This window comes from Halictus rubicundus, chromosome 1 (genome assembly GCF_050948215.1).
Source record: "Halictus rubicundus isolate RS-2024b chromosome 1, iyHalRubi1_principal, whole genome shotgun sequence".
NCBI lineage: Eukaryota > Metazoa > Arthropoda > Insecta > Hymenoptera > Halictidae > Halictus > Halictus rubicundus.
In genome coordinates, this window is record NC_135149.1 from 13826200 (window position 1) to 13841122 (window position 14923).

The following is a 14923-nucleotide window of genomic DNA, read 5'->3' on the forward strand; positions in this document are numbered from 1 at the left end:
AATAAACTGTGTCACATCAATTCTCGGGCAAACCCCGAACGATCTGCGATACTATGATAAAGAAGGGGATAAATCAGAGGTATAATTGATAGTACAAACGTTCTTCGGGTTCCAGGCGTCGTTTCATGATTCATCCGCGACAGACTTTAAGACGAATTGCTCGTGCTAATTGCTTTCCTGTCGGACGCATCGTTCCATTGCTCGCCACTAGTTGTTGATACGTTATCGTATCGAGGATTATTCGCGTAATTTACGCCGGTGCTGCGCGATCCGTTCGAAATCGATTATTTGCCGCGTTTAACTTCAATCAGCGTCCAACCAACTGTATTTATACCCGTAGACGATTGTAACAGGGATCGCGTGTAATTTGACAAAAAACTGGAATAATGTAACATGTAATTAATATTTGTTACGGGTGAATGTTATCAGCACGACTTTCGCCGGAAACCTGGCCGAAAGTCGAAGCACCAAGTTTTTCATTTTCATTAACGTGATATACTGCACGGGTGCGGTAAATGTTACCCTCATTTTGAACAAACGCCAGTTCACAACTGACGACATTAAAAATAAAAGGACACTTTCAGATTAATTTTCAGATAATCCTAACAAAGTGATCTGCATTATAATTTATAATACCTATTCATTTATTTTTTTTTGGGATTGCGCAATTTCAGCTTACCGTCGAGTAAAAAGTTGCTTATCAAGCGAAATGCAACAAGGTCTTTAAATTTAAGTTCGACGTGTGCATAATGTAATGTCATTGCAGTTTTTTTTTTGGAATAGTTCACTAGTGTGAAAAATATTATCACTTTTGTGCACACTGACGCTGACACTATTAACGTAGCTCCTATACAGGGTGTCCCAAAAATGCACTTGCTTGAAAGTGGTGATTCCTGAGGTCGTTTCAAGTCACTTTTTCCTTTGCGAAAATCTTCTCAGCAGCTTTGTGGAGGAGTCATTAGCAGAAAAACACAGACCAATCAGAGCGCGGCCTTAGCGAAGGGTTATTAGGAAAAAAGTTATTTCAAGTGACCTCAGGAATCGCCCCTTTCAAAGAAGTAAATTTTTAGGATACCGTGTATATTGCAATTGATGCAGACAATATTTAATTTACATACAAGTCCGCAGTCTACAGGTATCAATTTTTCTAACGAACTATTAGAGACAAATATGTTATAATCATTGTAGCGATGCAAAAAATTCATGCTCATGCTCGCCTCATTCAGAAATTGCATCCGCCCTAGTGCTATTTTGTATACATAATGCGGTGGAAAATTCCAAGCAACGAGTTTAGGAACTCGCAACATTATATAATAGTTAATCTAAACTCGTAACTGCAAACTAACGTGGACCAGGCATAATTGTTTCTCTTTCTTTGTAGGTGTTGTCTGCATGATTCAGTTGTGGATGTGCGTACCATAGAATTCCCATTTTCATATAAGCTGAAACAGTTCGGTAAGAATTAGGTTGTTTCATACGATGAATAAATCAAACCTCTAGGCGTTCACCAAGAATTCCACCTGTATTTTTAGATGCCAACATGTAGGTGACAACATGCCATCAGCAAAAACTTTTCTCGCCACAAGATTCCTTCTGTCGAACATTTTTTGGTTAAATGAATGACGCCGTCAGTGAAACATGTTTGCTCATTCATATTTGATTTTAATTTAGAAGTGGGTAGTCGCACAATGGATACTTTAAAGATTAACTTGGACTTCCAAGCAAGAAAAATAAGGGACTCGCTGCCACTGCATACTGCACCGTCACCTTTTTAATTAGTTCATTCAGTTAGGGTGAAGATTCTCTTCATTCTTCCAGCCGCAGGAATATTTTCTCTTAAGCACCAGCTATTAAGTTAAATGGATTATACTGCACCCATCAGCAGAACTTGCCGGCACTTGCTCATTAACAATTCGAAGTAGCTTCGCTTGTCTCATTTTTATACACATAAAACAGTGGACGGCAGCAAAGAACGGATGCGTTTAGACGGTTTCGACGTAAATGAATTCTTCCTCTATGTAATGCAGGTAGGAAAATCTACCAACTTGCAACGATTTGCAAATTATTGCCGAAAGACCGATACATTCGTTCAAATGTTCTATAAATGCTTCTTGCATGCAGACATTCTGATTCCATTTGTCTCAGATATTTACCTTTAAAAACATCTTTATAACTTCAACTGAAATTTTCAAGTTCGCGAAAATATAGGTATACAATAAATACAAACTTTCCTTTTTTTTTTGTATGAAATTCTGAACGATCAAGAATTTCTAATCACTGTAACCACAAAATAGTAGTGTATTAAAAGAATAATTTTCTTTTAAATAATAATTTCAGAAGTACAGTGAATTCGCGATATATGTCGCCGTGGCCTGGATGATAAAGGTCGCAGAATTATCCCCAATACCACGGTGTATACCCAAGAAACTCGAGAGACCTTGGTCGCCGAGAAGTGTACCATAATATGGGTCCAGAAGACCACTACTAATCCAATAACAAAACTTTATTTTTCATTATTTTCCTATGGGACTTCCCCCAACATATTCGTGGCATTTTTCTTATGAAAATTATACCAAATATGATACAATTCCGATGATATTTACTTGTGTAAAACGGCAGCATTTGCCGCTGTGACTTTGACCAATAAAACATAGGACGGAACTATTTACACTCCTCCTTCTACGTTCGGCGCGGATCAAACAATGGTGACTCCTGGAAAATAAGCGACATCAAGACCCGTGCGGCTGACATACAACGTGAATTCACTGTAGTTGTTACATTATATTAATTCTAAAAATTTGTTGAATTATGAACGAAAATACTGTCGCTTCTGTTATGAAAGAACTCTCTTGATCTTTTGGGAAAACTGTCGGTGAATTAAAAAGTGTTCGCAGTACAGAGTAGAGAGATTACTCTGATTCGGGGTCCGTTGTGGACAGTTTGCGGCACCGTAATTAATTTGGAAAGAAACACGTGATTAATATCCGGCGTTAAGCCAGTTTCTTGTTCATCCGTGTTCGCTGAAGGGAGGGGCGGAACAGCTTGAAAAGAGCAGCACAGGTAGTCGCGACGCAGGGAAAAGCGTGGAGCGAAATTGCTCTCTTGCACGAGGGCACCCTTCTAATAAACCCTAATGTCCGAGGAAGGTATTAGCATCGCGGGTAACGACACCGAGCGTCGCGACGCCGGTGACAGCGGTTTCCACAATGGGGCGACGAAAGAGCAGGGCACCCTTTCAGAGTTTTTTCCTCGGGTAACGTTAGGTCCAAACGTTTTTCACTGCGATTACAGAAGTACCCCAGGGGTAAGCTCATTGCCGTTGCTTGCAAAGCTTGCCTATCTTCGTCTCTTTCTTCCCACCGGCGTGCACGCCTCCTACCTCTTTTCTTTTTTCTACCCGGTGTAAACCCCCCTTTCGGAAATGTGGTGAACACCGGGCGAGCAAAGAGCTGGTTCGCTTTGACGAGGTTTAGCCGGACACCGTCGTTACCTTTCTTTACCTACGCCGCGGTAGACGGCGATCTTCAAAAGCTTCTATAATTTCCTGGACATTTTCTTGTTTTGGAATTCGAAGCGAAACGGTTCAACCGCCGGACAGCCTGCTGTTGCCGAACACTCTTGCACGCCCATCGTGCTCGTTCTGCTCCAAGTGTAGTCTTGCTGTTACACTTTGAAAGAAAATTGCATCTCTCACCGATGCCATTTTCTTTTATAATTGAACGGTTTGCCACAGTTAGAAGACAGCTCCAGCTTTTACGCATTTCTCTCTAAGCAACCTACTTCATTTTTTAAAAAATAATAATAATTCGTATACAGCTCCGGCTTTTACGTACTTCTCTCTAAATAACCTATTTCATTTTTTTTTTAAATAATAATTCGTATACAGCTCCAGCTTTTACGTATTTCTTTCTAAACAACCTATTTCATTTTTAAGGAAAAAAAAATAATAATTCGTAGACATCTCCAGCTTTTACGTATTTCTCTCTAAATAACCTATTTCATTTTTAAAAAAATAATAACAATTCGTATACACTCTCATTCGCACAGTGGTAAAGAAAATAATAAAACACTTTACATGTGTATATGTTTAATATATTTAAATGTAAGGAATGCACACTTCACATGCCCTCTATATCGCAATAATTCCAGGAAAAGCCCACTAAATTTTGCATTCTTGTGACAAAACAGTAATAGAAAAAATTGTAAAAATGAACGAATATAGATTGGTCAAAAGTGTATCAATGATTTTATATAACAGCTGGTGCGTCTTTGTCTTTTTCATAAGAAAAGCTGTGCGTTGTTATTCATACCGTGAGATTATCGAGTAATCTCGTAAATGCTATTAACGCAATTAGAATGTTGCGAACGGGTCCTTGCAAATTACCACGACGAATTGTTCCGCCAGAACGAGCACCGCAATTTTGCATAGCGCAAAATTTCGCGGCTGTAAAACCCCGTGCATTGTCTATTCCGTGCAATAATTACATTTATTTCTACGAAAAGAATAAATACTACCGACTAAGTGGCCCAAATTGTTAAAAATTGAAGGCAATTATGTTATTATATTTCGTTATACCATTTACCATAGTGTTCTATTTAAAACATCGTTTGCTTTATTCAACCTGTTTTAGAACAGGTACAAGTATTAAATAATACTACGAGTATTAAATAATTAAACGTTACAACGTTGTCGTACTTCGTTAAGGAATAAAATTCCCTAACAAACAAATTTTTCGCAAAACTTCTAATTTAAGCAATGCTAATCGTTTAATGTACACGTTTTAGTTATTCTATTTCAAGTATTGCCACTACTAAGAATAGCAAGAAAATTCTACGATTCTTTTAACAATTTTTTATACAACAGAAATTATTGAAATTCAACGTGATAGAAAGTATAGATTTTTTTCTCATCAAAACTTCCCATGCATTTTTATGGATTTCCCAGGAATATATATATTCTACGTTATTCTATCTTCTACAATTCCAATAAAAATTATAGATTCATGTAAAAATTGACATTTTTTGTGCGCGCAAAAATAGCGCCAAGCTAATTGAATAATAACACTGCAAAGTCAATGCAGGTCTGATATTGAGAAAAGTCTGAACGTTATATAACTTCGATTGAGAATTCTTACCTACCCTGTATATTCCTTCGATATTCCGTCTTGACATTACAACACTAAACAATTAGAAGACAATATACTAAACAATTTTGCCAACGTGAAAAGTTGCTTTACATGCTTGTACACGATGCCCCACTCAATTTGAGAACCCCTAATATCTCGTTTATTTTTTATGAAAAGGAAAATGTTAATTTGAATGTAAAATAAATTCATTCTGAGGGACACGAATTAATATGTACCTACACCTAATGAAAAAATATTCCTTCATTTACTGCCTTATAAATCATTACGTTTCTGACAATCTCGTGGATAACGTTCAAGTTAGCATCATAATAAATTGATATTAACGCCATAATCGTATTGGTATCTTGCATGAAACAGGAGATAAAGCAGTTAGAAACTCAAACACCCTCTAATCCCCGATGAATTTAACAGTTTCAGCGAATATACCTGCACACAATTCCATTCAGGAACTTATTATAAATGTATGTAAATACCTATGAAAGGATTAAGTGATTGAATTAAGTAAAGATTACTAATAATCTTAATCGAAACGCTTGGAAAACATTTGAATATTAGAATCATACGTCTCGTATGCAAGAACTTCATATTTCATTAAATATTTATATAAATGTTTATTTAAAAACGGAAAAAAATACCATCGTAAAATAACCGCTAGAATGTAAAGTGACAAGAATCGGAATTACTGCGAACAGTTCGCAAAGAAAATCGTAAAATCGTAGCGCAGAAATTTGTTTGATACGCAGTCAACCTTGCAAATCCGACAGTTTATAAATCACTGGAAGTGCAGGACTACAGGAAAGTACCGCATCGATAGCCATCAATATCGGCGTTCATCGCAGAAATCCGAAAATCTCCACGGGCACTGCTTTTTAATTGACGTCGTCGCGGCGCCAATATTTTTCGAAGGTTTTCGATCGGTTCCCAAATTGAAATGGTTCCGCGTGGGAATCTAATAATTTCGAACCGGCACCGTCGAAACCCGCCAGGGTCCGCGGCTTTCATTTTATACAATTTCTCTCTTTCGTCGTGTGCTAATTAATGTTTTCGTGAGAATTTATCATCGCACCCCCATTGTTGTGCACGCTTCGCTGAAGATTTAAGGGCGGGCTGCAGCGACGAGCGAATGCAGCCGTGGCTCGTCACGAGGAGAGCTTCTGCATACGGGAGTTCGTTCGTGCAAACTTGAAATTATGGGTTTGTACAGCGACAAGTGTCAGGTATAGCGGGAGCATTTCGCGGTCTTCCTCATTTTCGTGGCACCATACGAGTATAGTTCTTCGATAAACTATCCGAAGAAATTGTATTCTACATGCTGATACTCTTAACGTGATAATTGAAAAGTTGATGTTTTATTTTTTGCATTTTCTTCAAGTACAAGAATTGTAGAATATTTATTATTTTTATACTTGTCTATCTATTTAGTTATCGTACGAATAAATGAATAATTTAAGTTTATGAAACATACTTTTAAATAAATATTTCACCCCATATTTTCATTTTGTCCCCCACCTTATTTTAGTTGCAACACAATCTCGGAGGCGATCCAGCCATCCAAGAAGGTCCTGAGCAGCGTTGCCAGCGTACAGTCTGTACGCTTCCCTCTCCACCGTCAGATTCCCCTCTCGCGACTCTCTGCGCGAAGCACATACACTGTCGTCAGATTAAGACTTGTCTCCCACTCTACTTTCCCCCTTCTACGGCGCGGGCGGGTCACGTGACGTGATGCGCGCACCTAATTCGCGTTGCGTTGCGTCTGCGTCGTGACTAACCCGATAATGGCAGAGAGTGTGGGAAAAAGCATTCCTCCCGATCTCCCCTGTCTGGCGCAGAGTCGTGACGAAATGCGTCACTTGTCCGTGTCGTGACGAAAGCGTGGGCACAGGGTGGCAGACAAGTATCAAAGAGGGGATACGTGACGTCACATAGTTCCCGCTACTAGGAGAATCGAGCCACATTTAGTGGTAGAGGGGGAAGCATTTCGAGGGGAATACATATCGGTCTGGTAATGCTGTTCCTGAGGCCAATGTCGGGTTATATCGGGCCTATTCAGTGCGTGCCCCCTCTTCGAGCTGAAGCATTTTCGATGCATCGCGCGTCATGACGCGCCGCGTCGTTAATATGCGCACGTCCTTTCTCGCGTCCCGCAGTGTTTCAATCTCCCGTGGGATCCGCAGCCGGAAACGCGTGACGCTTTCCGTGCACGGGAGACCCTGCCGTGAATGAATACTCGCCACTCGAAAGCTAACAGCATTTTCCGACAGCGCGGCGACCAGAGGTTAAACAGCCTTCGGCCGCTTTTCATGAAACTCCCACACACCGAATCAATTCGCTGTCCGGCTCCCGGGAATGTTTTGAACCGGTTACTTAATGCATGCAATCTATAAATAACCTGTCATACGATGTAATAAAATAATTGACACACAACTTCAACGGTAGCGTAAACATACAATTTTCGCATCCCTTGCTTGTTTACTCGAACATTTTTATTTTTCGCTGTAAATATTCGCTATCGTTACAGCACCGTCTCATTGTTTATTTGAAGCGACCAGTTCATATAATTCAATGCGTTTATTTTCTCGAATGTATTTTTATACCCTGTGTCCCGTATAAACGTTCACCGATAAATCTTGTACACGATACGCCGGAAATACAATTAAAATGTTTCCTATTTCGTATCAGGCGTTTGAATTTATCTGTAAATCGATTTTGCTAATGGTCCATTATTTTCACGTCGCAACTTAATCTCAGCCAATTTATATCTGGACACGACGTATGACAGAACCTGTCAACACGATTTCTCTCTCTCTCTCTCTCTCTCTCTCTCTCTCTCTCTCTCTCTCTCTCTCTCACACACACACACACACACACACACACAGGCACACACACACACATACTTTCCTTCTTTCTCTCTCGCTCTTCTATTCTCTACCCTGATTCAACCTAGCCATTAAACTTTTACAGAGGACGTTTTCATCGGTAGTTTCAAAGGCGAAAGGTTGCAGGTATTGCTCGCTCCTATAAGACATCATCATTTAAAAGGACCGTCTCGAGGGACCTTGAGTTACTGGAATTCTTAGAAACTTTTTACAACACTGTGATATCATGAAATGAACATTTATTATATCTTGCTCTGGATATTACCAACCTGTCTTTTCTGCGAATAAAAAATTCCTTTAGCCACAGATATTCATTGGAAAAAAAATAGGCTTCCCTAAGTCTAATCGTGGTTTCGATGAAGTATGCTGGAAAATTATTTATTGTTAGCATCCAAATGAAAATAAAAAGGAACGACAATATTCTAATAATTTTGAATTAAACTTTTCTGAACGCGTAGTACTGAAACGTGTATTGTTTAATAACAAATGGTTCTACCGTGGGCAGCGAAAATTCAATAAACTATAAAATAATTAAAACTTTTTTAGTTTCACGATAATGTATAATTTTCCCAACAGTTTTAAATTTACATATCAATTTTACATATCAACATTTTAAATTTACAGTTTTAAATTCAAATATCGATTTATTGTTTACCAGCAAAATTTAAGGATCATAATGACAAAATAAAAAATCTAATCATTATTATTCAAACTACTGTAGGGTTCAATGGAAAAGTCATACAATTTCGTGTCACGAGACAATCATCCCCCATTTCAAATAATCCTCATTAACCTAATTCTATTGAAACAGCCCGAAAAAGCTCGTTGGCTTTACGTTACAGGATACGATCGTGGAAGTGGAAATATTACTTTTCTCGCATTGTTTATCAATTGCGATACCAATGGAACGAAGTTTCCATTCATCCCGATGTTTTCGAGTATTGGTAGCAAACGATCAGCAATTTCTTTGCGTTATCGGTTACCGTTTTCGCGTGTCGCAAAATCGAACAAAGTAAAACATGGTCACACTTCGATTCGTACCGGCCAGGAAGGAACAAAAGAAGCCAGTATAGATAATTAACAACGTGCTGTCACAGGTTATTTGTTTTGTGAAAACAGTAAAAGCTGCCAGGCCGTGGCGCTAATAAAATACCAAACGATAATTGAACCATCGTGGTGGACGGGAGATCGGGGAAGGGGGGACGGAGAAAAAAAGGTCTGCTCGCTGGTCCGTTTGAACGCAATGAATTCCTTTGTTTCACGCTAGCCGTAGATCGTGCGACGAAATAAATCCCGTATCCGCTCGGCAACATTTATTGAACCGGTCACGCGGGAAAATCCGGCGAAATCTTTTTATCGGGCCGCTTTTGTTCCATAGGTAAAGTGCCCGGCGCGCGTATCTAGGCCTGCGTTTAATCGTGTAATCGTGCGTTCCACCCCCAACACGGGATATCCAAAATGCACAGGCAGGTAAGCTTCGTGAAATATGACCGATAATACTGCCACCGCGCAATCGACGAATTCAATCAGTAATTTGGAAAATGTTTTTTTCACTGCGCGAGGCCCGATTTCCGTTATTTTTTTTTTTTTGTCCAGCAGCCCGTCCGTGTTTAACCCCTTGTCCTGTAACATCAAACTCGTGACGATAACTTCGAATAAAATCTACCGAATAATTACTCAAACAAAATTCTATTTTGTTGTCGTCGATGTACATAACTGTTAAAAAAAAACAGGGTTTTTTACCATCCCTCGTATAGCCATTGGGAAATACGTACACATACAACAAATATGAATTTTCTTTTCCTGCCGACGAAAGATTACCACGTTCACAAATAAAAGAAAAGTACATGTCAAATATTTTTCAACAAACTGTATCGCACATTTCTATTCAAATCGGCATACTACGTTTAAATGATGTCTCTCGTGAGATGGTGGGCGTCCTGGTTTGAACCTATGGAAATTCCATTGGGAGCACCTTATACGTAGTAGGGAATTGTAAATTAGGTTGTGGGTGCTAAGGCAAATTTACATTCTTGAGCAGCAATTTATTCTAAGAAAATTGAGAGGAATATTTACTTCCTGTACTAGAACGTATGCGCCATGCTTGTTTATTAACCATTGTGAGTCAATTTTTCGAGATACATTAAAGTCTTGATTTAAGCCCAATCTGCGGGTCCGTGCTGCGACATAGATCGTGTAGGGCTACTATTTTCTTGTGACCGCGTCGACCGCGCCGAACGTAGAAAAGGACAACGCGTGTAAACACGAAGGCGCACTACATACCGTCAATCAAACCGCTAAATACAGCTCAAATTATACCGTGTTTAGCGCCATTTTAATCGGAAAAATTCCACGAGTAAGTTGGTGAAAATCCCATAAGAAAATAATGAAAAATAAAGAAGTTTTGTGGTTGGATTAGTAGTGGTTCACACCGATATACCCGACCCGGTATCGGATTACGCGGCATGTTTACACTTCATTCTCTTACACACTTACACTCAGTGGAGGGGATAGGCGAACTGGCTAAGATCGTGTAGCTACGTTCGGCTTAGATCAAGACTTTACTGTCCTCTAATAATTAGAGTCTAATTGATCCTTTTCATTTCATTTATAAGTATAAGTGTATAGTCATATTTCGTTAATTTGATTTTAATCGCGATACCATTTCACACATTGAGATCAGACAAATTTAATTATTATACGAAAAATATACGAGATTTATTTTCATTTTATTCAGTTTTCCATGTTTCAGTGTGTAAATACGCATACTATCTCCAGTCCGCTTTCCCACATGTTTGAATACGCAACGATATTTACAGAATACAAAAATCTGCTTGTAATTGACGTCACCGTAATGAAATAATAACTAAATTGCACGGGCGTGAAATGAACGAGAAAAAATTGTGGGGTCAGCGTGACAAGTTAACGTTTAAAGTGAAAATCGATACACGCACACCCCCGTTCACTTCATTCTCACAACGAAATGGCGCGAATCTTATGTCTGCTATTCTTCAGCCATGATTAGGCACATTTTTCTGCTGTTCAGCCAAAGTCATTGAGCTGTTCTCTGATAGAAGCTTTCACTGACCACAGTGAAATTGATGAGATCTTCTAAAAACTAAAGTTGGAAACAAAGGGGAACGAGAGAAACGTTAAGAGCGGCAGCCAGAAAAGAAAAGTCACTGAACCCAAAACGATCAAATCGAAACTGCAATTATTCTCAATTGAGCAACTCGTTGGGAACCACATATACGATTCCGTTCAACAACAGAATACTAACATACGTACTAAACCTTGCTTTCATCATGTTCTGACCATTAATTGAACTTTAATCATTATTTACATTTGTTTTGTTTTTGTTGTAAGTAATAATTCTGAAATAAATTACTTGACTGTGTTACTCGGGGTCATTTGTTGGTTTGCAATCGAAATTGCCCTTGAAAAATTAATTAAAAGTGAATGATTACAGATAGGTAATTTATTACCACTTTACCCACCGGAAGCCTTTTACTAAGTCCTAAGTAAAGAAGGAACTTAAAAGTATTCTTTCACACAAAAATCCCAAGAGAAATTATTAGATCATGCTCTTGTGCGTGGCTTCTTATTTCGCGACGGAAATTGTTGTAATTGGTATAAAATTTATTTAAAAAATTCTCAACTACAAACTATCTACAAATAACATATAAGAATTTGTCATTTGTGACAAAAAATATACGGTGAATTACAATAATATTCGGACACTTTTAAATGAAAGTTAACTTTTTTTAATATTGGACCATACGACTTGAACATTTTTTTAAGTTAGAGCAATTGGTTCATAACGTGAAAAAATTTTCAAAAAAATTGCAATTGGTCGAAATTACAGAAAAAATATCGAAAGTTGTTGTTTACGTAGATCTGTATCAATTATGTATATTCGCAATTTATTAAAATTGTTGAAAGAATAAATACATTTCTGTTTTTATTTTTTTTTAATTATACGTCAGACTCGAATTAGAACATTTTCATTTTGCACGAATATCCGCAGTCCATTCTTAAGACACGAATAATCGTGAGTCCTATTACTTTGATTATCGTACAATACATAAAGTTGGTATCGCGCAAAAGTTCCAACCATAAAACAGTTTATGTTATGATCGCCACTCGTTAAGTTTTATGAATCGTTCCTCCACTGCTTATGCCTCGTGTGGCTAGATGCTCTGCACTCTGGCGTGGCGTACAGTGGATAGATAACGATAGTTTTAAACACATAGTTTGCGTATGTTCCAGCGAACTTTGTCCCCGCAAAAGTTGGTTTCGGGGACAGTTTTGCTCGCACATAATTGCTCGCCCATTATAAATGCACAACATGGAGACATTCATGTGCTAATCGTAAAGTAGGCCGATCTCGATGCTAGGAGACCTGTAAACGCTCAGTGCTTATACACGATGCGATTTGTCCCCAATATGAATAATTTATCGGCTCCGGTTATCAGGTAATAGTGTGTAATGTGTAATATTGACACGGCTACGGAGCTGCGATCAAGGTTTACTTGACACGTATCGGCACCTTGGCCCTTGATACTCTCGACTGAATATTAAAAATTGCTTTACAAATGAAATTCATTCATATAATAGTATAATAATTACTGTCTATATTAATATTTCTTCATCGTTCATCAAAACGTGTTCTAATGTTCTCCCATGTCAAATAATTTTTATAATCTTGACATAGCGTTGCACAGTGCATTATTTCCTACTTGATAGAACAGAAAAACCGTTCATCATTTTTTGATAATTTATTGATTTTCGTGAAAGATTGTGTGAATATTTGAATTTGTGGGGCGAATTTCTGGTAGCTAATCCCTGTTTCTTAATGTCTCTCCAACTGTGATTTAATTCGGGGTGATTTTGTTTGTTTGCAGAGGCACGTGCCAGAATAAACGGCTCGTCAGACATGTACGTGAAAACCGGAAGTGTTCTCACACTGACCTGCCAGATGTCCCAAGGGCCTCATGATTTGGGCACAGTGTCTTGGTACCGTGGTAGTCAACCGGTGTTGACGTCGCTGCATTCTGAGAACGATGTGAACGGTAAACCTCGTATCACTGTTGAAACTGAGTGGACTGACGCTCTCACATCGACGTAAGTTAATCAACCTTCAGATTTTACATTATTCTTATAATTAGACTGCGGGTTTTCACGTTAACATTTATTTCTTTTCTCGGTGATTTTAGTGAATCGGAAATAATACAGTACGGATACTGTATAAAATAATATACTTATTAACCTAAACGTATTTTTAGAATGCCTAAATTATATTTCCTTGTGGTCGAATCTCTTATATTTTATATTATGCATTTCTTGTGCGGCACATTAACATTCATTTTGGAGAAGTTTTCTAAATGGTACTCAGCACACATTAAGAACTCGGGAGTTTTCTTCTTCTTCATCTTTGTCGGAAAAAATATACAGTCTGTAGCGCGAGGGGAATGTGCAAAAGACTTTTGCAAAACTTTTGAACTTTTGAACGATATACCGAGGTATATTTCTCTTTTAACTTGGGAAACATTTTCGAAAGGCCCTTCCGATCCCTGGGGATGGTCGAGGGTAGAACCGGATTTTTACCTACTAAAATACCCATGGCGGTGACCACTGGGTGTCGATGTATTAGAGAAAACCAATATTGGGGGAGATCCGGAGAAATCTGCAGGAATACATCGCAAAACCCCCATCTCTCATACGCGTACACGTATAGATAAAATGAATCTCATCTGAGGTTCCAAATACTTGACAAAAAGTGTAGAGGAAAAAAGGTATTGAACCACTAAATGAATAGAAATGTGTTGCAGAGGAATGTTGAAATAAAAATTAGGAGAGACAAGTAGACGTCAAACGACCATTTTTATACTAAATTGTGCCTTGGAGAGTCAAGCATGAGATCAAACGTGAGAATCAATGTATACGGCTTAACTTCATTTTGGCGACCCAAAAATTGTTAACTTTTTACTACGCAATCCTGTACATCTTGACGAGAGAATGCCGAAAATCAAAGTTTCAAGGCGAGAAATTCACTGACTCAAAAGTTATGCGAGTTTAAACTTGAGTGATTTTAACGCGTTAAGCGCGGGGCTTGTATCTATGGACTTTTATCGTTCACGCTGACGTATTCATTTTAAATGATTTCGTTGCCAAGCACTAGTATCCGGAAATAAATTTTACGAAGCAAGAATGAATGAAGTATTAGTTAGAAATGGTGTGTAGTGAGCAACTACAGTAATGTTTCGGAAGAAGTATGTACAAGAAGCGTGATTTGTGTTACCAGCTCAATAAAAACGAACAAATTAATACGGTTCCCTATCTTTTTGCCAGGGGCTGTAGTAGTTCGGCCAAATCTCGTGAAATTGGAATGCTTGTCGACCCGAGAGAAAGATCTTCGAACGTTGAGTTCGAACGAAATAGATAGCTGTCGATAGACTGGTTTAGAATGCATGAGAGAAACAACAATTCAAAGCACTGATTTCATTTCTACGAGATGGAGGCGCGTCGCACGCAATTGCTGCCACGAGAGAACTAATTCAGGTTCTTGACTCAAGAGAGGGAGAGAGAGTGAGAGGGAGGGGGCACGGTGAGGGAAGGCCCGCGTAAATTCGTCGACGCGAAACGCCGGGCGTCGCCCTGACAATCGTCAATCACGTCCAAAAACAGATGCAACCTGGCTGCAATATTCGCGCGACACACGAACGGCAGGGCTGACAAGGGCCGGCTAGAAATGCAGAGCATGCCCGATACGTCTTCACGGTGCAGAGGCCACCTGACAAAGGACTCCCCTGTTTCCTCTTCACTCGAGGACCAACTGAATATTATATCGCGTACACCCGGCTTCGCCGAGATGCATACGCGAGAGGGAAAAAACTGTGG

General features: G+C 38.9%; 1 protein-coding gene across 1 annotated transcript in view; it reads left to right on the forward strand.

Annotated features, from left to right (window-relative positions):
* The window catches only part of Dpr1 (defective proboscis extension response 1), a 426632-nt gene that overhangs the window by 377930 nt on the left and 33779 nt on the right, over window positions 1-14923 (forward strand). The window contains exon 4 of the mRNA XM_076789143.1: window positions 12928-13147. Coding sequence (XP_076645258.1) covers window positions 12928-13147 — 220 coding nt within the window. The remainder of the gene's footprint in view (window positions 1-12927; window positions 13148-14923) is intronic.